The 19834-nt window shown below is 50.9% G+C and overlaps 1 protein-coding gene across 4 annotated transcripts in view; it reads left to right on the forward strand.

Moving 5' to 3' along the window:
- The window catches only part of FRMPD1 (FERM and PDZ domain containing 1), a 67666-nt gene that overhangs the window by 19938 nt on the left and 27894 nt on the right, over nucleotides 1-19834 (forward strand). For all 4 annotated transcript variants that reach the window (XM_005309203.4, XM_065549763.1, XM_065549761.1 and 1 more), the window contains exons 2-3: nucleotides 11215-11319; nucleotides 17571-17728. In XM_005309203.4, the coding sequence (XP_005309260.2) occupies nucleotides 11219-11319; nucleotides 17571-17728 (259 nt within the window). In that variant the 5' untranslated portion in view covers nucleotides 11215-11218. The remainder of the gene's footprint in view (nucleotides 1-11214; nucleotides 11320-17570; nucleotides 17729-19834) is intronic.

The following is a 19834-nucleotide window of genomic DNA, read 5'->3' on the forward strand; positions in this document are numbered from 1 at the left end:
GGCCAATTAGCAGCCCTGGCATGGAAGGTTTCAGAGCAGGGGTGGTTTCACAAGCCTCCTTAGTCTGCACTTTCATTGTGGGATCTGCGGGGGCCAGAGTAGAGGGGGCTAGCGCTAAGATGCGGCAAAATTGTTTGATAATCCTGACCTTTCGCCCCTGGGAGAGCGAGAAGAGTCCTCCTCTCGTGCTGTTTCTGTAACAAGCGTAGGGAGAGCTGCTGTGATTCATCTGGCATCTTGCTAGAGGAAGAGACAGCAGAGGATGCAGCCGTTATGGTCCCCATCAGGTTCCTGAACCTCATTTGGACCATGTGAGGTAGAGAAGGTCTGGTCCCTGTAGGATCTGCCCCAGGTTTTACACAAGTCACTGCATGTGGGGATAGAACAATCCAGAAGAAAACTGTTTGCTGAAAGTCACGGTTGCCTTCATCCATAACTCAACCCCACCCATCCGGAGAGAACACGTATAATAGGATTTGATTGATGCCACACAGGTCCCCTGCTGTGAAACTTACACCACGTTATGTACATTAAAACATTACTGCTAATTACTGAACAAGAGACACAAGTCACAACATGCAGCCTGAACGTTAGGTTGGAGATTGATGGTCATGTATGTAAGCCCTGGAAAGGCCGATTAAAAACTTGTCCGGCGTTTGCATGAGCCCGTCTCCAATATGATGCTTATTTTTAAGATGAGGTTGCTGGGATGACTTTTTCAGTGTGACGGTTTTTATTGAAATGTGGTGATGCTCAAGGTATTGCACAATCTTCGCTCCGGTGTTGCTCCTGTGACAGCGGACTCCACGCCCTGGAGGAGTTTGGGTCAGTTTTCTGGCCGGCAGCTGCAGATCCAGGGTGCAATCAATAACTCTGTTCACCTTTATTTCGTTAATCGAGTCCCCGACTATCCATTAGAAGCCACTCAGGCTTTTTGCCTCTTAAATCGAAAAGTTTTCCCTATAATCTGGGATCGAACGCTAGCCAGCTATTAAACTGCCGCAGTTCTCGTTTCCAGGAAGGTGAATCTGGGTGAAGAGGGGGTGAATTTTGTGCTAATTTTTAACAATTCAGAAGTTACCAAAAAGCTGCCATAGTCCCCCTTCTTCGTTCACCTCACTGAACAAACGTAATCCAGGTAAGAGAATGAAAACCCCAAGGAGGGACCATGTTAATTACACTGCTGCTCTTGGAAGATTCCTAATGCCCCCTCCCTCACCAAGAAACAAGGTGGAGTTTTTTAAATTGTTTTTAATTATTTGTCAAGGGTTATTTATAGGAAGGCAGGCAGAGCACCGTAGGAAGTGGTAGTAATAACAGCAGAAGGAAAACAGCCCAATATCGGTTGACCACACGGACTGTGACAATTTTTTGGGGACCGGGGACCAGGAAACCGCAGGTCAGGCTTCAGCTAAGCAGGATTTCAGGCTGTGGCTAAACACACATGAGGAGTTTGGATGCTACCCCTTGTGCGCAGACAGGAAGTCCTGGGTAGGCCGGGGCAGAAATTAACAGCTGTTACCTTGTATGCCGAGGAAGTTACGCTGAAGATCTCCCATTAGAAGGTATCTGAGCAGGCTAGTCCTTCAAAACTATCATAACAATCCCTAGCTCTCATATAGCGCTTTACAAAGGAAGTCGGTATCATTATCCCCATTATACAGATGGGGAAACTGAGGCACAGGGAGTGGCTTGCCCAAGATCACCCAGCAGGCCAGTGGCAGAGCGAGGAGTAGAATCTAGGTTTCCTGAGTCCCAGGCCAGTGCTCTATCCACTAGACCCCACTGCCTTGAAGAATGAGGAGGACAAACTTGGAGCTGGCTCTTCTTTCCATTGAAGTCAATAGCAAAAAGTCCGTTGACTTCAGCGAGAACTAGACCAGCCCCTCAGCACTGTCTCCTGGAGCACGCAGGGAGCTGAGTAGTTTACAGATGCTCCTGAGGCTAAAGTGAAGAACGTGAAGCTTACAGGATGGAAATGGAAAAATTCAAAGTTGTCTCAGGTGTGAACAAATTCTGCTGCGGGGAAAGACCTTGGAATTCTAGGTGAAGATCTGACAGCTCATTAGGGGATGTCGACAATTCCCTGGTGCAAGGACAGGGAGCTGTATGCCCAACTGCCCTAGCCAGCTCTCTCAACTTGCCAGTTTTGAACACTATCTTAAAATTCATGAGATTTCTTTTTAAAAAAATACAGCTTTGGGTGGTTCTTATTTGCCGTCGGGTTCATATTGTCAAGCTTTTCTGACCGCTGTAAAATGGATTGTGCATCCGTCACGACTGGAATTAAGTAATAACCTTTTTCCCCATTAGCTGAACTATCGTATGCAATAAACAGTTTTCAAAAAGGCTGTTTTCTCTGCTGCTTCTATTCCAGCGTGTGTCCCAGAAAAGCTAAAAGTGGGGCCATCAGAGCTAAACACACATTTGCAGAACTTACCGTATTATCATTACTTGTTTGCGATAACACCCAGGCGACTCAGTGATAAATCAGGCCCCCATTGTGCTAGGTGCAGTACAGACACAGAACACAGCCCAGGCCCCAAAGATCTGACAGTCTAAGACAAGAGACCACAGACACAGGCACTGACTCCTTGCGTGCTCAGGGGCTGGAGCACCCACAGGGAAAAATTAGAGGGTGCTCTGCACCCACCGGCAGCCGAGCTCTCCTCCTCTCCCGCCCCACCTCCTCCTCCTCCTGCTCCCCCCCTCTCCTGAGCGCGCTGCGTCCCCGTTCCTCCGCCTATCTCCCAGCATTGCCTGCCCGGCTGCTGCCAAACAGCTGTATGGCAGCATTAGCACACTTCTGGGGTGGGGGGAAGAAGCGGGAACATGGCACGCTCAAGTGAGGAAGCAGGAAAGAGGCAGGGCTGGGGCGGGGATTGAGTTGGAATGGGGGCGGGGAAGAGGCGGGGGAGGGGTGGGGCCTCATGGAAGGGGTGGAGTGGGGCAGGATGGAGCCGGGGGGGGGGGTCGAGTACCCACAGGAAAGGCGGGGAAGTCGGCACCTATGACCACTGATGGATACAGATAGATAGTGGCTCGATATTTCCTCGTGCTGCCCTACCAGTCAGCCTGTTCTCAGCACGCCAGCAGCCTAAACTGTTGTCGACTGCTGAGGCATTGTAGCAGAGGGGGTGTTTTGAGGAGAGATGTGAAGGGGACACTGAGGTGGCTGTGGGAGGCTCACAGAAGATCCTCTCTAACGTAAGGAGCAGCATGAGAGGAAGAACAAAGGTGTTTGTTGGGAAATGTAACAAGTGGGTGATGGAACCTGACATCATGGGCTGGCCAGAGGCAGGAGTCGACAACTCGGCAGTGCGCGAGAGATGATCCGTCGGGCGGGGGCAGGCTAGGAAGGCGAGAAGTTTGCATGGGATGTGATGGACAGAGAAGGGCGATGCGGTCAAAGTGACGAGCCAGGAAAATGACACTCTTGCAGTAGTGTATCTGTCTCGCAAGGTATCATCGTGTGCAGGCAGCTTGTGGGCTAGGAGTGGGCTGACAGGCAGGGCCGGCTCCATGCACCAGCAAAGCAAGCAGGTGCTTGGGGCGGCACATTTGCAGGGGCGGCATTCGGGCCATCCTTTTTGTTTGTTTGTTTGTTTGTTTGGGGGCCGGCCCTGCAGGCGCTCACCCAGGTAGACACTGCCCCGGCCCCCAAGCTGATGCCGAAGTCCAGGTGGAAGAGCCGCAGCGGGTGGCCAGAGCTGGCCCCGAGACTGAGGTCCAGCAGCAGCGCAAAGGGCGCCCTGGGGCTACTGTGGTTTGTGCCGCTGGGCCCAGGCGGGCCATCCGACAGGCTCCGACACATGGAGCATGGGACACTTGAGCTGGGGACCGCCCCGCGGGGTGTACGGAGCCGCCTGTAGGTGCCGCAAGGCATCCGCCTCCCAGCTCCGCAGCTGGGGCTGGGCGAATCGGCCCGAGCTGCCCAGGGGCTGCGGCAGGGCGGCCAGGAGCAGCAGCGGGACCATAGAGGGGACCGGTGCCCAGGGCGCTGCCGGGCGGGGCCCATATCCCGCTCTCCGGGGCGCCGTTCACTGCCGGCCGCTCTCTCTGAGGCTGTCCTGCCCCGGCTCCTCAGCCCCCTCCCGCCCCCCCCAGCTCTGCCCTCCCAATTCCCGGCCGGTCCTGGAGGCAGGAGTCCTGGCTGGAGGGACCCTGGGCTGAGGTGCAGCCCGGAAGTCCCACTGCTTACCCTGACCCTGCCAGCGCCGAATCGGCTGGGGGTGAGGGGGGGAGTGGGCGGAGTCAGGGGCCCCATGGGTGCTGGGAAGGAGTCGGGTGGATGCAGCCTCCACCCCTGCTAGCGTCATGAGTGGGATACAGATGACCCACCCTGGGAGCGAGTTACCAGTGACCCAGGGCTGGGGCAGCAGGGGGTGCGGGTGGGTGGGGGGGGGTGAGAGCCCAGGGCTGGGGCGGCAGGGGGGTGTGGGTGGGGGGGAGGGCACTGGTGAGGGGGAAAAGGGGAACTCAGAGCTGGGGTGGCAGGGGGTGCGGGTGGGTGGGGGGGGTGAGAGCCCAGGGCTGGGGCGCCAGGGGGTTGTGGGTGGGGGGGAGGGCACTGGTGGGGGGGAAAAGGGGAACCCAGAGCTGGGGTGGCAGGGGGTGCGGGTGTGGGGGGAAGAGCCCAGGACTGGGGTAGCAGGGGGGAGCCCAGAGCTGGGGTGGGGGGCAGCCAAAAATGTTTTTGCTTGGGGTGGCAAAACCCTAGAGCTGGCCCTGCCGACAGGAAGCATAAAGTATTCATGCGGAAAGGGAATTAACTCTCCGTATGCAGGGAACCGAAGCACCATGTGCCGTAATCAACAGCATTCCTTCCTTGTTTTGAACTCCTCCCTAGGCATGTGGTTTTCTTAAATGCCCACCTGCAGTGCACCGTAAGCATCCGTTTGCCTGCTCTGGCATAGCACTGCCGGGCACTGCAGCCTTGTTTTCTGTCCAAGTTCCTGTCTGAGCTGAACTTTCTCCTCTTTCCTTTTGGAAAGTTCCTAAGCGTCCATCCCATCAGTCCTAGTTTGTTTCCAAGGTGGCTGCATAATAAAAGCATAATAAAGTTGGCTGCATAAGGAATGCCCTGTTCCTCTAGAGGATTCTTGGCCATCTTTCAGAGACAGATGCAGTAACAACATGACTGGAGGCAAAATTCCAGATCCTCCTGCCTCAGAAAGTCAGGCAGGCCTAAAGGCTTCACTGAGGTAGGGTGACCAGACATCCCGTTTTGGCCGGGACAGTCCCTTTTTTAACCCCTGTCCTGGCCGTGCAGCCTTTTCTGGCAACTGATCAAGTTGGAAAGAGCAAACGGGACAAATGCCGATTTTGTCGAAGAGGAGGGTGAGCGGCGATGCCGGCATGGCTCAGGCGAAGGGCAGACAGGGCGCGAGCGAGCAGTGATGCCAACTCCAGCCTCGCATCGCGGAAGCAGACAGGGCTTGGGTGAGCAGCTCAGGCCAGCCCCATGCCAGGAACGGGGGCAGGGCTTGGGCCAGCCCCGTGTTGGGCAGGGGGGAGCCCTGAGGCTAGGCCCAAGCAGTGTCCCATTTTTCCTTTGGGAAATAGTCCCCCTACACCAAGGTTCTACTGGGGAATGGATTCTATGCCCTTTCCTTCTGTCTACCCCAATGGAGCAGGAAGTGAAATAGATTACACAGCCACTCCCCGAGGGCTGAAGAGAAGCCAAAGCAGACCACTGGGCCTGGCCCCTCTCCCTCAGAAGAAAACTTGAGCTACAAGTGGTGGGGAGAGCGTGGGTCTTGTGAGGGGTTCTATTGGGAGGGGTCCTGGGTCAGCCCTAGATTCACTAAACCTCCATGGATTTCCACGTTTGGGTCTAAAACTAGTTGAATTTGCATGGTTCGGGCACAGAAGTTTCATACATCTCTCCTGGCAACCCTGCCATCATCTCTTCTGTACCTGGAGTGATGCTAAATATTTATTTATTTATTTATTTATTTGTATTGCATAGCCCCTAGGTGCCCCAGTCATGGAGCAGGACCCTATTGTGCTAGGAGCTGTACATACAAAACAAAAAGATGACCCCACCCCACAAGGGCTTACAATCTGAGTATAAAATGAGAGACAACAGGTGGATGCAACAGCTATATTCTGGTTTTCTTTCTATAGAGTAATACCGGTCTTCAGCTTTTCGTGCTTTTTAGATTAAAATCTCTTTGTGGTGTCCCCTTTTATTTTTGTGTATTGTGGATTCAGTGGTAGCCTACAACGTTTTCTGAGCTAGTGTGTGAAAAGTGACTCTAAACATGGCTTAGTGGTATGCTGGATTGCTCTTAGCAAAATGCATTTTACCTGTAAACTAACTGACTGTGGACGTTGTTATAATTGTAGACTTGCAAATTCAACTTGGGATCTGAAAGTCAAGCTGAGCACTTTCTGTCTCCTCACTAGCCAGAGATTTTGTAGCTGGAATTCTCTAAATGACTTATTAGCCAGAACCCATCTAGCTCCTGCTCTCATAGCTAATTAGTTCAGCAGAGCTAATAGAGCTAAAAAAAAAAAAATCTTATTTCTGCCTGTAAAATCAGCATCTGTAACTCTGAACAGACAAGGGACTGGATCTGTTAAGAAAGTAGCCATTTTGACGTAATCCTATTTCTGACCAGAACCTTCAAAAGAGGTAAATAAAATTACAGTAAATGGAGCTGAAAAAGCATCTGTGGCATTTAGTTCTACTCTAGAGATAGGGACCGAGGCTCTTGGAAGGAATTATAATATTCACGTATATAAATATTGCTTAAATAACTGACAAATAGGAATGATTTGAGTGCAGGCAGCTTTCTGGAAGTCTTGTTTTTCTACACCAGTGGTTCCCAAACTGGGGTTCGTGAAATGTTACAGGGGGTTCTTGAGAAAAAAATTTCCTAGTGGCTGCCAGAGCTGTCCCTAGAGATCCCAGGCAGCACTGGGCCAGCAGCCAGGAGCCCCTGGACTTCCAAGAGCTAAGCAGATCAAAGCAAGCATCGCTATCACACTGAGGAGATTTAAACTTCAAGACTCCTTATAAGAAATGGAAAGGGAGGTGGATATTTTTTTGCTGTTATTAAAATTAAATAGGCAGCTAGTGTGGTTTTTAAAAGTATTATGAAGAACAAATTTTAAGCTTTGTTGTAACGTGCGTTGTTTGCCTGGACTGCTCAAGACCTGAATGCTTGTGTAGGAGGAACTCTGAGTTGGCTTCTTAAATCCCTTCATGCTGTTTCACATCTGATATTCCTTGATGAAACCTAGGAGCCTTGTCTTATAACAGGCTTATTCAAAGTGATACAAGCTACGAAAGTGAGATCTTGGAAGAGTGTTGCCATTTTCATAATGTAATAATACTGTAATGATAAATTAATAATAGCGTGTAATAAGCATGTCATAAAAACAAATTTTATATTTCCAAGATCACTGCTTTTATAATTTATACTCAGGTAAAGGAGAAAATCCCTGGAAATATTCATTTTTAGGAGGGGGTTCGTGCGATGACATTTTAGGGAAAGGGGTTCACAGGTTGTTAAAGTTTGGGAGCCACTGTTCTACCCCAAAATCTCTGTGCCATCAAAAAGAAACTCCAGAGAACTGATTTGTTAAGAATTGAAGCACAATCCCCCTGACCCTTTATAGGACTATAGCAATATGAAGAACTGGTGCCTTTCATTTAAACAAAAAGAGACGTGTATAGATTATTCTTTTATTGCTTGAAATTGCTAATGCAGTCTGGCTATTGATGCAATTAATTGCAATTGTACAGTAAAATGATACCGCTGCATGGCTCGGTTGTATCATGAGCCCTCATCGCCCTTTTTCAATACTGCCATAACAAACTATTAAGATTGTAAAAGATGAATATAAAATGTTTGCCCAGAGACACAGGGTAATGAAATCTAGAGGGTTAGCATTGTCTTTCGAGGTTAGTCATTCTTGTTCGAAAGAACACGCCCAGAATACTAGTGTTCACTGATTTGACTAGAATGGTTTGGATGAGAGTAAGAGTGCGTGGCCGTCCCTCCCTGTCAAGCTTGGAGGGAGGCCACACCCCCTCATTGTCTTGTTCCACAAAAGGCAGTCTGGAAAAGGGGGTGGGGATTTAGCTATCTTTGGCACCCAGGCCCTCTGAGCTGGGTTGGGCAATAAGCAGTCTCTGGGGCACAAGCCCTCAGGCAGGGTAGAGCCCCAAACAGTCTAAAGGGCTCTGGCCCTCAAGCAGGGAGGGCAGTAAATAGTCTAGGAGCCCAGGCCTCAGGCAAGGCAGAGTACCCAATAGGCTAGGGGGCTCTGGCCTTCAGGCAGGGCAGAGCAGTGAATAGTTTAGGGCCCAGATCCTATGGCAGGGCACCAAGCTCCAGCCCTCAGGCAGGGAAGAGCAGAACAGGATCTAGTGTCCTAGCTCTGGTGGACGGTAGACTAACGCAGGCCTCCTGACCCAAGGCGGGGAGGCTGCCATCCCAGGGATGGAGTGGTAGGGGGACCTGGGCCCACCCTACTCCACCAAGTGCTAGCCCAGAGCCCTAACAGTGGCGGAGCATTCTGCCACTGGGTCAGCAGGGATCCAGCCACAACACACTGACCTGGGTTCAGGCAGCCAGACTACAGTCAACTGTCCCTAGGCCACTTCCTCCCCTCCCCTCGGGATGTACCTAGATCCAGGGTCATCCTCCATCTCCCCAGGGTACACCACCAATGGTAGTCCCAGCAGCTCCTCGGTGTCAGTAATGGCGGGACTCTCTGGAAGCTCAGGCAAGTCCTCGGGGTAGCAGAGGTCCTCCTCGGCGTCCCACTCTGGCAGCAGTGAAGAAGTGTCTTTCTCCCTCAGCAGCTCCAGCACAACTGAGCTGTCGGGCCTGCCTTTTGTACTTCCTGTTCCTGTCCCGCCTCTCTGCTTCTGGGTGGGTGGGTGTGGCCTTCCTGGTTCTGCCCACCAGGGGGCGGGTGGTGGTCCCTTCCTGTCAGTCTCAAAGGGAGGCCACGCCCCCTCACTACAATGAGATTTTGTGTTAGTCATTCAGAGAGATTAATCTAACCAAATTTACTTCTGTAGTCCAAGGATTAGCAGACCTCAATCTAATTCATTATTAGTATAGAATTTAGTTTTCAGCCACCAGTTTTAACACCATTCCTCCCAGTGTGAATGAGCTTGCCAATCCCGTTCCTTGTGTAGCTGTTAATCTCTGTAGAATTCCTATGGCTACCCAGCCAGTATACATATTTAAAATGAGACAAAATTCTGTCACAGACCGGACATGTGGCTGCTCTCTGCAGTGGACATTCCTCTCCCCAAGATAGCTGGAACCTCCTCATCCAGCCGGAAACATTCCTCCAGCCTGAAGAATGACTCCCTTCTCCTTAGCACTAGCTGAAGTCGAGGGGGGTAATGACCAGCACAATCAGGTGGTCAAAGCCAACGATGAAGACTAACCAGAAGGGTGTTCCCCTGCACCCCCTGGCCAGGTGGGCTCATCCTTCCCAGTGTTGCTGCCTCTGTATCAGGATTTCTTTGAACATAAACTGTTAAAGCTGTTGTCAGGTTGGACCTACATATTTCTGCAGCTCACAGGAGCGTTGACTGAACTTAAAATTTAGAATGTGGATTTGCAGGTACCTAAAATTGTAATAATGTGGAGTCATTGCTACAGAGATGGGGGAGCGCTCGTCCAGAACTGGGACATGGCGCTGCTTCAGGGCACTGAAATCATGATTCATTTTTGCACATCATGATTGCTGATACCAGAGAAGATTTAGACACTGACTAGCCAGAATTAGTTTCTGTAATGAGGCACTAGTGCCGCAAGTGGCACCCAATAACTGTACTAATAAAATTCACACAAGGTGCAGGGGATAGAATGGTAGGAAGTTCTAGATATATTAACTCTTTCTCTTGGGGTACGTCCACACTACCCGCCGGATCGCAGGTAGCGATCGATCTATCGAGGATCGATTTATCATGTCTCATCTAGACGTGATAAATAGATCCCCGCTGCGCTCCCCGTCGACTCCGAAACTCCACCAGGGCGAGAGGTGGAAGCGGAGTCGACGGGGGAGCCGCGGCCATCGATCCTGTGCCATGAGGATGGGAGGTAAGTCAAAATAAGATACGTCGACTTCAGCTACGCTATTCTCGTAGCTGAAGTTGCGTATCTTATATCGCCCCCTCAGTGTAGATCAGCCCTTGGTAACACTTTGTTTTATCTAGGGCAGTTTTCAACCTGCGGCCAGTGGACCCCTGGGGTCCACAGACTATGTCTAAGATATCCAAGGGGTCCACACCTCCATTCGAAATTTTTTAGGGATCTGCAAATGAAAAAAAGGTTGAAAACCACTGATCTATGGCACCAATTTGTGGGTTCATACAAAGTAATTGATCTCTTTCCATGTGTCCCTACATTATCAAGTAGGTCACATTTTGAGCATAGACTGCATAATACCTCTGTTTAAAAATACATGAGCAGTATTCTCAACCCCAAGCATTCGGAAAGTGAGTTGGGGGTCTCCCAAGATCATGAGCTTTGAACAATAATAAAGGCTGGGTCTTTTTTATTGTTACCGGCTGGTATTGGAGGCACTGGGGCTTTGTGTTCTCTAGCTTTTCTCTCCAACAATGAGGGCTAAAAACTTAATTTAAAACAAAATAAAAGTTGAGTCTCGTGTAGTCACACGAATCCAGGGGAGATGAGATTTGAGATAAAACCATGGGAGTGAGCAACTGCGTAGGGCCAAATCCTGCCTCCCAGAATGTGTGACTCCAGAAGGGGCGCACATGAGATGCACTAGGCTAAGCTTCCTGCATTCCGACAGACCCCTGTGCAAATTGTTCCTGCTAGTAGCACACATTGTGCACGGGGTGACTTGGTCAGTGCCGTACATGGCCAAACGTGCAGCCCATGCCCCTGATTCCCCTGCAGCTGGCTGGAACACCCGACCCCAGGTTCTGTGCAACAGTTCCCAGGTTCTGGCCTGTTCAATGGAAATGCCTTTACAAGAAATGTCCCTGCGTTGTAGAAGGGATGTCGACGCTCATGCTTCAGGGCTCCACTAGCAGCCTGGGCTTAGGGGTACGCCTCCCTGTATGGGCAGGTAATCCCATAACTGTCTAGTGCAGGGTTTGTTGCATCTGGTACTGGCTTCTGTCCGAGACAGGCACTGGACCGCTGGTCTGATCCAGTCTGGTGATTCCCATGTCCCTAAGTTTGTAATAACCTCTGTCTTCTTCAGGTAAATGGAAGATCTGGAGACTAACTTATTCCAAACACGCAAAGCACGTAGAATAGAACAAATGGTAGCAAGATGGCTCCGTCGATCTCGGGATAGCATATCCAGGTAAATACATTTTCATGAACAGGATCTTGACTATTCGGGTGCTGAACAAACTGGTTTCCAGCAAGGTAGGGAAGGTCTGAGACCTCGGGTCTGACCCCTCCCTTTGTTCCTTTCAGGGAACATGAATTCCATATGTTCTAGAACGTAACATGCATTACATCTTTAAGCAGCCCAAAGCTATTTACTGTGGGCCAGATGCTACATTTACATGGTGGGTAGCACCTTGCTACACAGCCCATCTCACTGTAATCGGTAGGATTACGTGTGGAATAATGAACTACCCAGCCTGGAATGCGGGTGGCCAGGTTTGGCCCTGTATCAACTGGTTTCTATTTCTCTTTGCTGTGTGCCATTTCTGTGTGATTTTTAGGGTCAGATGATGGCACTATGACCGATGTGGAGTTGCATTGTACGCAGGGAGCAGCCTGGCCTATAGCTTCTTTGATCTCACCTGAGCTTTCTTATATGTTCCCTAGCTGCTAACATGATGTGTCACATCTAACATGAGATTATTAATAGAGCCAATAATGGATTTTTTGGTTTACTGAAAAATTGCCGGGGGGCGGGGGGGGGAGGAACTGTTTTGGGTCAAACAGAAAATGAAAATGTTTAGGGATTTTCAGTGAATCAAAAAGTTGAAAAACAAAGGCATTTAGGGTCAAACTAAATGTTTGATTTGCTCTGAAACAAAATGCTTCATTTCGAATTTTGAGCATTTTTAAAATGTTCTTAATAAAATTGATGGAAATTTGAAAACCAAGTTATTTCAAACCAAAATGTTTTGACTTTTCAGAATTTGGGGGGGCAGAGAGGATTTGACACAAACATTGGTGAAACTGAGACACATTCGCAAAACATTTCTGTGTCGATCTGTATTTTTCTCCCAAAAAAGTTTCAGCAGAAAAATGTGCCCAGCTCTTGGGTCAGGGGCCCTGTCTCTCCTCTGTCTATAAACCACCTGGCACATCTGTTGAGTGCTATAAAATTATAATAACGACGGATGTATTCTGCCTTTAAAGGAATTTGTTTTCTAGATTAGTCTTGCCATAATGTGTAACATACCCAACATTTGACGTAAGAGGTCATTCCAATGATGGGTATACCCTATCAGACTGAATGCCATCAAGATAAGAAGAAATCTGTTAGGCTCTCTCAATCCCTTAGCAAGGCAGAACTGCTCTTTGCAGTACATTTTTCCAGTTCTTTGGCCTTTCTAGTTTTAAATGCCCTATACCTGAGGGGAGGAATCTTATCTTAAAATTTCCCACTTACCGTTCTAATACAGCATTAAAAGAGAACAGAATTTGTTCTGTCTCCATATTCCCAGGCCTCATGGAATGTACAGCAATGGACCAATAAACCAGGCGATGTCACTTAACGCTATTATAGCTTGTCCATTAAGTATTATTTGAAAAGACATAGTGTATCCTTCCTGTCTGGAAAATCTGCTCTAGCTCCCTGGGTTTCACTCTCTCCGCTACTCCCACACCACTCGACAGGGAGCCATCAGCAAAACTCTGCCCGTTTGGTAGGGAATGAGGTTGTCGGGTGGTGCGTGCAGGGAGCGGATGGCGTATTCTGGATCTCTCGGCCGCGCTGGGATGGCACTGTCCATTCAGACTGCGCAGAATGACTTCTGGAAGCTCTCCCCAGCATGTATCCCTGCTGCAGTTACGCATGCGCCGGGATGCATTCGGGAATGTAGTAGAGTATTTAACTGAAGCTAATCTTCCAGACCATTTTGGCTGTGTTCAGGGCAGAACAGGATGGCTGCAGGACCTGCGGCTGGGACCTCGAGTGTCTGTCTTCTAGATCACTGCTTCCAATCTGACCCACGTCGCTAGTGGCCACAAGTAGTTTCCATCCAACAGCTGTTCAGCAGGTGGCCTGAGCCTAGTGGCCCCTTGTTAATCTCCTTCCCTCATCCACCCCCAAGTCCCTCTTGTACGTGGGTCCCCTTAGTTCCTCCTCCCTTTCCCCACCACTGGGTGGATGGAGGAGATGTTCTGTGTCAGCTCCGGGGACAGGGGCTCCTTCACTCACTGGCCTAGAGTTGAGCCAGCCGCAGAGCAAACAGCCACAGCTGAGCGGGCCGGCTGGGAGGGTCTGGAGCTGGGCCAGAGCTGAGGCCCCTGCTTAGCATGTCTGGTTCCTCCCGCCCCTGGTGTGGAGCAGGGTGTGAGTGGCTAGAGGCACGGGTCTGAAATGGCTCCCGTTTCCCAGAGTTTTCTCTGGCTGGCAGGGCCGAGCTGGGGCCTCTACTCACCAGGAGCCGGGAGGCCCTTGCTCCCCAGATGGGATTCTCCTGCTAGGGGAGGAGGAGAACCAGGAAAAGGGAGTGACTGAGACACAGCTCCTGGACATAGATGGCTGAGAAGGTTCCTCCCAAGCTTCCCTTCCATCTGTATTGGTCGCTGCCACCCTCCAGACAAAGTATGCGCTGCCATGTGCATAGCAAGCCTCTTGTAATGGGTTGTCATCCCCAGGGTGCAGTCTGGGAGCCGTGGGAACCGCTTTGCCCCCTAACCATATAGCTGGGCTGATCTCTCTCTCACTGCTCTGCTGGTGATTCAGACAGCCTCTCCAGACCCTGTTATCACCCAACAGGACAGCAGGTGGTGCCACACACCCAACTGAGCTACCTGAGTGCTTTACCTAAGCCACTCAAGGACAGCTAGAAGACAACAGCCAATTTCCTAGCTCCCCAGCCTTGCACCCTGGCTGAAGTATAAACCCAGTATTATACCATCTTGCACTGCACAGGGATTTGTACAATGCAAGCTCATTAATCTAGTTCGCTTTCCCCTTGATGTGGGGAAGATATGCAACAGTCTTTGTTTACAGAGATTTTTCCCAGACACTTCACTCAAAACACACTGGTTAAGATAAAACATAAAACAAGTTTATTAACTACAGAAAGCTAGATTTTAAGTGATAGCAAACAGATCAAAGCAGATTACCTAGCAAATAAACAAAAACGCAAAGACTAACATACTAGATAGAATAGGGTTTGAATTAGCAATTTCTCATCCTGACTGATGATACAAGCACCCCACCAAGTTTCCATACACAGGCTGGAAATCCCTTTAGCCTGGGACCAGCACGTCCCCCAGTTCAGTCTTTGTTCCTCAGGTGTTTCCAGGAGTTCTCTTGTGTGGGGAGTGAGGCCAAGAGATGGTGTCACTCCCCTCCTTGTATAGCTTTTCCATATGGTGGGAACCCTTTGTTCCAAGCTCAGTTCTCAGTCTAGTCTGTGGAAAAATACAGGTATCAAAATGGAGTTCAGTGTCCTGTGGTCTGGTCACATGCCCTAGCATGCCTTGCTGAGTCGTACCAGCCATTACACATAGGCTGGCGGAAACGTTCACAGGAAGGCTAAGCTCTTCCATGGGCCATTGGCTTTGCTGATGGGTAGGGCCCTACCAAATTCATGGTCCATTTTGGTCAATTTCACAACCATAGGATTTTAAAAATCGTAAATTTCAGATATTTAAATCTGAAATGTCACGGTGCTGTAATTGTAAAGGTCCTGACCCAAAAAGGAGTTGTCGGGGAGGGGGGTCATAAGGTTATTATGGGGGGAGTGCAGTGCTGCTACCCTTATTTCTGCGCTGCTGCTGGTGGCAGTGCTGCCTTCAGAGTTCAGCAGCTGGAGAGCGGCGGTTGCTGGCCGGGAGCCCAGTTCTGAAGGCAGAGCCACCGCCAGCAGCAGCGCAGAAGTAAGGGAGGCAGGGTATGGTATTGCCACCCTTATTTCTTCACTGCAGCCTTCAGAGCTGGGCCCTCGGTCAGCAGCCGCCACTCTCCGGCCGCCCAGCTCTGAAGGCCACAGCGCAGAAGTAAGGATGGCATGATATGGTATTGCCACCCTTATATCTGTGCTGCTGCTGGCGGGGTGTTGCCTTCAGAGCTGGGCACCTGGCCAATAGCTGCTGCTCTCCGGCTGCCCAGCTGTGAAGGCAGCAGCACAGAAGTAAGGTTGTCAATACCACAGTCCCCCTAAAATAACCTGGCAACCCCACTGCAACTCCCTTTTGGGTGAGGCCCCCCCCAATTTGAGAAACGTTGGTCTCCTCCATTAAATCTGTATAGCATAGGTAAAAGCACACACAAGACCAGATTTCACGGTCTGTGATGCATTTTTCATGGCCCTACTGATGGGCCATGAGCACTGTCCAGTTTCTTCATTGTTGTACTTGATGGGCTCGTTTTGGGTGTTACCCGGAGTAGGCACATTGGAAAGACAGACACACCGTCAATGTTCATAACTTCAGATCCCAAAATGATACATGCCTACAAATAGGATAATCGTATTCGGTAAATCATAACTTTTCCAATGACACCTCTCATGACGCCACTTGTACAAAATGCATCATAATTATGTCATAATCATACCACTATGATGAGTATGGGGTGTCACACCTCTGGTCTCCTGGCATGGATGAAGAGCAGCTTTCCTGACGGACTGTCTGAGATCCATCAGTGCCTTCCAGGCACAAAGCTTCACTGGCCCATCTGCAGCCCCAGCAGAGCTAGGACTCAGTCTTGAGTAGCCCCATTCCTATTTTGGAAAAGGTCCCAGAAGGCCGTTCGTTTGTCTTGAGGGCTCACTCCCCAACACCATGCTCTGCAGGTGCTAGGAAGGCTGACAAGGCGATGGGAGCTGTGGTTCGCTCGGTATGCTAATGTCGGCTCGTTCACCTGTCTCCATCTCATCAGAGCCAGCTAGCACACAGAAACACCCTCACCAGTGACTGAGCTACGGACCTGGGGGCTGGCCGGATGGCCAGGGCTCGTCCCAGATCAGACCAGCAACACTGGCAAAGTGGGCAAAGCGGCCCCAGGAGAGGTCAGAGCACCTGTGGCACGTGACTCAGCTTTGCCCTTGGCTCTGCGCTAGGTCCCCACTTACTCCCGGGTGCTTGGGTGGAGGCAGTGGCCAAGGCCGTGTTGTTGTTTCTATCTCTCCTTGGTGAGGAGTGTGCACCCTTTGGGTTTGGACATGGACTTTGCTACCCGTAGGCACACCTTGGTCACCCCCAGGCCAGGCTTTGGTGGTGCATCCTGCACGGGGCACCCCTCCAAGCCCTTTAAAGATTGGGGCTTTGTCTACACAAGCAAGAGTTTGCCAGTGGAGCTATACTCCCTAGCGGAGATGCAGCTTATACCAGCAAAGACGTGCTTTTGCTGGTCTAGTTTATACCAGTTCCCTGAACAAAATAAGCTGTACCAGCAGGAGGACTCTTTTTGTAACTTCATGTACCCAGGGCCACCCGGGGGGGTGGGGGGGCAAGTGGGGCAATTTGCCCTGGGCCCCGCAGGGGCCCCGTGAGCCCTGGCCGAGAATCCCTTCCCTGGCTACTCACCCAGTGGCGGTCCGGGTCTTCGGTGGCGGGCCCTTCACTTGCTCCAGGTCTTTGGTGACACTTCGGCGGCGGGTCTTCAGTGCTGCCAAAGACGCGGAGCGAGTGAAGGACCCACCGCCACCGCCGAAGACTCGGAGCGAGTGAAGGACCCGCCGCCGCAGACTCGGAGCGCTGCCCGGTGAGTACAAGCGCCGCAGCGGGTGGCGCCTTTTTTTATCCCCGCTTTACCCCAGACCCCCTGAATCCTCTGGGCGGCCCTACATGTACCCTAGGGCTCCTGCCAGCATAGCTCTGTCGGGCAGGGATCACGCCAGACACAGGTATGCTGGAGAAGTTCGTAGTGTTGACCTGGCATAACGCATCTTCGGAATGTGAATCCACTTAGTAAGCGATGCTTCGTGGCGAGAGCATGTCACACCAGCACTCGGCAGTCTGCACTGGCTCCAGCCGCATTCGGGATGGAGTTTCAGATGTTGTCTTTGACCTGTATAGCCCTAAACAGTTTGAGACATGGTTGCCTCCCCTCTCTCTGTAGGACACTGCTGTGTGATCAGCCATGGGGCCTAGTCTGACAGGGAGATGGATCTAGCAAGGGGTAGGACAGGCTACCGGGCAAGTCTGTTTTCTTGGGCTTTCCTTGGAGGAGAGGTGTGAGCCAGTCTGAGGCAGGACTGCTTCTGCTTCAGGGGCACCATTATTCTCAGTCTGGGATGATGTTTATTTTCAATTCCTCTTGCACGTGTTCAATATTTGTAAAAGCCCCACCGCACTTTAAAAAAGCGGCGGTAACCGCACGGACAGGGTTCCATGTCCTCGTAGAAATCATCAGTGCATCAATGTCTGCTAATCCTCAGCTTTTTCTTTCCCCCTTATCCAAATGCTCAGGGGCAGATCTTCAGTAGTGGATGTCCCATCTGACGGCCTTAATCAGCCAGTAACGCGGGTGAAGCTCACAGTCACCGTACACAAGGATTTGCTTCTTGGTCACTATGGCTTTGAGATTTCACCCAACCCTCCTCCTACTATCGCATCAGTTGCTGCAGGTAGGAATCGTCCTTTTCCTCCCCCGTCCCCCGCACACATGTCTGGGGGAAGCTGCCTGGGGGTTGTGAACAGCTGGCAGGATTCCACGCTGACGCACCCCCCAATAAGGCTGATGGGGTTATGTCCATTTCTAGCAAGGAACCGGCCTGAGATGAGAAGCTTGGATCTGGATCTGAACTTTTCCAGGACTTAGTGGGCTTTGGCTCTAGCCTTTCTCTCTTTATAATGGTGGTAGAAGCGATGTTCCCAGGAGAGCTCCGACTGTGTAGCCTCATGCTTCCTAGAGTCAGAGAGTTTAAAGCCAGGAGGGACAACCAGATTATCCAGTCTGACCTGTCTCTGGGAGGCCACTAACGCTACCCAGCACCCGCACACCAAACCCTCTGCCCCTTGGCAGAGCTTACTGCGGAACAGTCTGCTGCTGCGGAGAGAGGCCTCTCCCCCTTCAAACCAGTGATTCAGGAGCATGTTCTGCTAATCCGCTGCTTGGACTAGCTGAATGAGTAATGTCTCACCTTAAACCATCTCTAGTTCAGTACTTTGAAGCAGATTCATTGACAGGGTGTTAGAATTATCCTTAACCACAGGCATAGTGAATTCAGAGTTAAAGCGAAACTTAAAAAAAAATCTATGCTTGTTAAGGGCTGGAAATACACAGCTGCAGCACCCACATAGCTTTAATTTTGCCCTGGAGTGCCATCCTCCGGGGGGGGGGGAAACAAACAGTGTCTTTAAAACTGTTTCATCTAATATGGGCCCACAAACACACAAATGCCATAGTCATAATTCTGTGGCCCTTGCATGGTGTCATCAGAGGGCAGAGTTAAGGTTATTTGGTGCCCTGCAGACCTTAGCACGTTTGGAGTTCTCCTAAGTTTAACTGTGAATCCTGTACAATCGTAAGAAATACTTCTTAAATCTAAACAGACTGGGTGCACTGGGTCCTGCTGGGTTTGCTTTGAGGGTGAATCAGTGGAATGCCCTTCTTCATCCTTTCTTTCACCTCTCCCACCCTTCCCGCTCTGGTCCGGTGTTCATGGGGAAGGGCCTTGTCGCGGCAACACCGCTTTTCACTAATGCTTCCCTCCACCGTTTTTCCCAGCCCAGCCCTGCTCCTTCTCCTGCTGGCATTCCCCTGATATCCCAGGCACTGTCTCCGATGGCTCCTTCCAGCCCTGAGTGCTGGATCAGCCTTTGTCAGGGGCTGGGTAGTTCGTCCAACTGAACAAAGTTGGGTGTAGGAGTCACTGTCACTGGGCCTCCCTGAGTCCCCCTCCTCCAGAGGCCTCCGCCAAGAGCAGCCAAGAAGGGCTGGGAAGGGTGAGTGAGCCCCTACCTTTAGCATCCCCCCTGAAGCCAGAGGAAGCCACATGGGAACATAGTCCCAGCTTTCATGGAGCCTGGCGTCCAACCACCCTGGGCGCAGAGCTGGGTTTGACACCAGTGGCACCTAGCTGGGTTTGTTCTAATAGTGTTTGTTCCTCTCCACTTCGCTGATCGTGCCCCAGGCTGTGCCGCTCCATGACTCTTACCCCTCCCATCTATCCCTGCCTCATCTCCTTCCCCCATCCATCTGCATTCCCCTCCTCTGCCTGTGCCCCATCTCTACCTCCCTGCCTTGCCCTCACAAATCCATGCCGCACCTCCAATCCTTCCTTTGCCACCCCTTTCCTCAGGTGACCTCTCTCCCACTCCACCCTGCCCTGCTGTCAGCGCCACCCCATGTTAGCTCCTTTCCCCTGGTTCCTCTGCAATGCACATGCACGTTCTGGGCCTGAGCCAAAGCCCTCAGAAGTCACTGGGAGCTGTTCTGCTGACGTCAGTGGGCTTTGGATTAGACCCTTTGATTTCAGCGGCAAGTCATAGACTCTGAGACCAGAAGGGACCATTGTGAATTGGTTACTAGGGTTATTAACTCTGGCTGTTAACTGTAGTTGGGGCTATTGACTGGGTTGAGTGGTGACTCAGTCACCACTCAACCCAGTCAATAGCATAAGTCTTCAGTTGTGGGGGGGATAGAGAGAGAGTTTGTTCTCACCATCTGGGGCTGGAAAACCAAATGTAGATGCTCCACTGAATAGCAGTGCCTGTGGTGGTGATCTGCA

Source organism: Chrysemys picta, chromosome 6 (assembly GCF_011386835.1).
Source record: "Chrysemys picta bellii isolate R12L10 chromosome 6, ASM1138683v2, whole genome shotgun sequence".
Lineage (NCBI taxonomy): Eukaryota > Metazoa > Chordata > Testudines > Emydidae > Chrysemys > Chrysemys picta.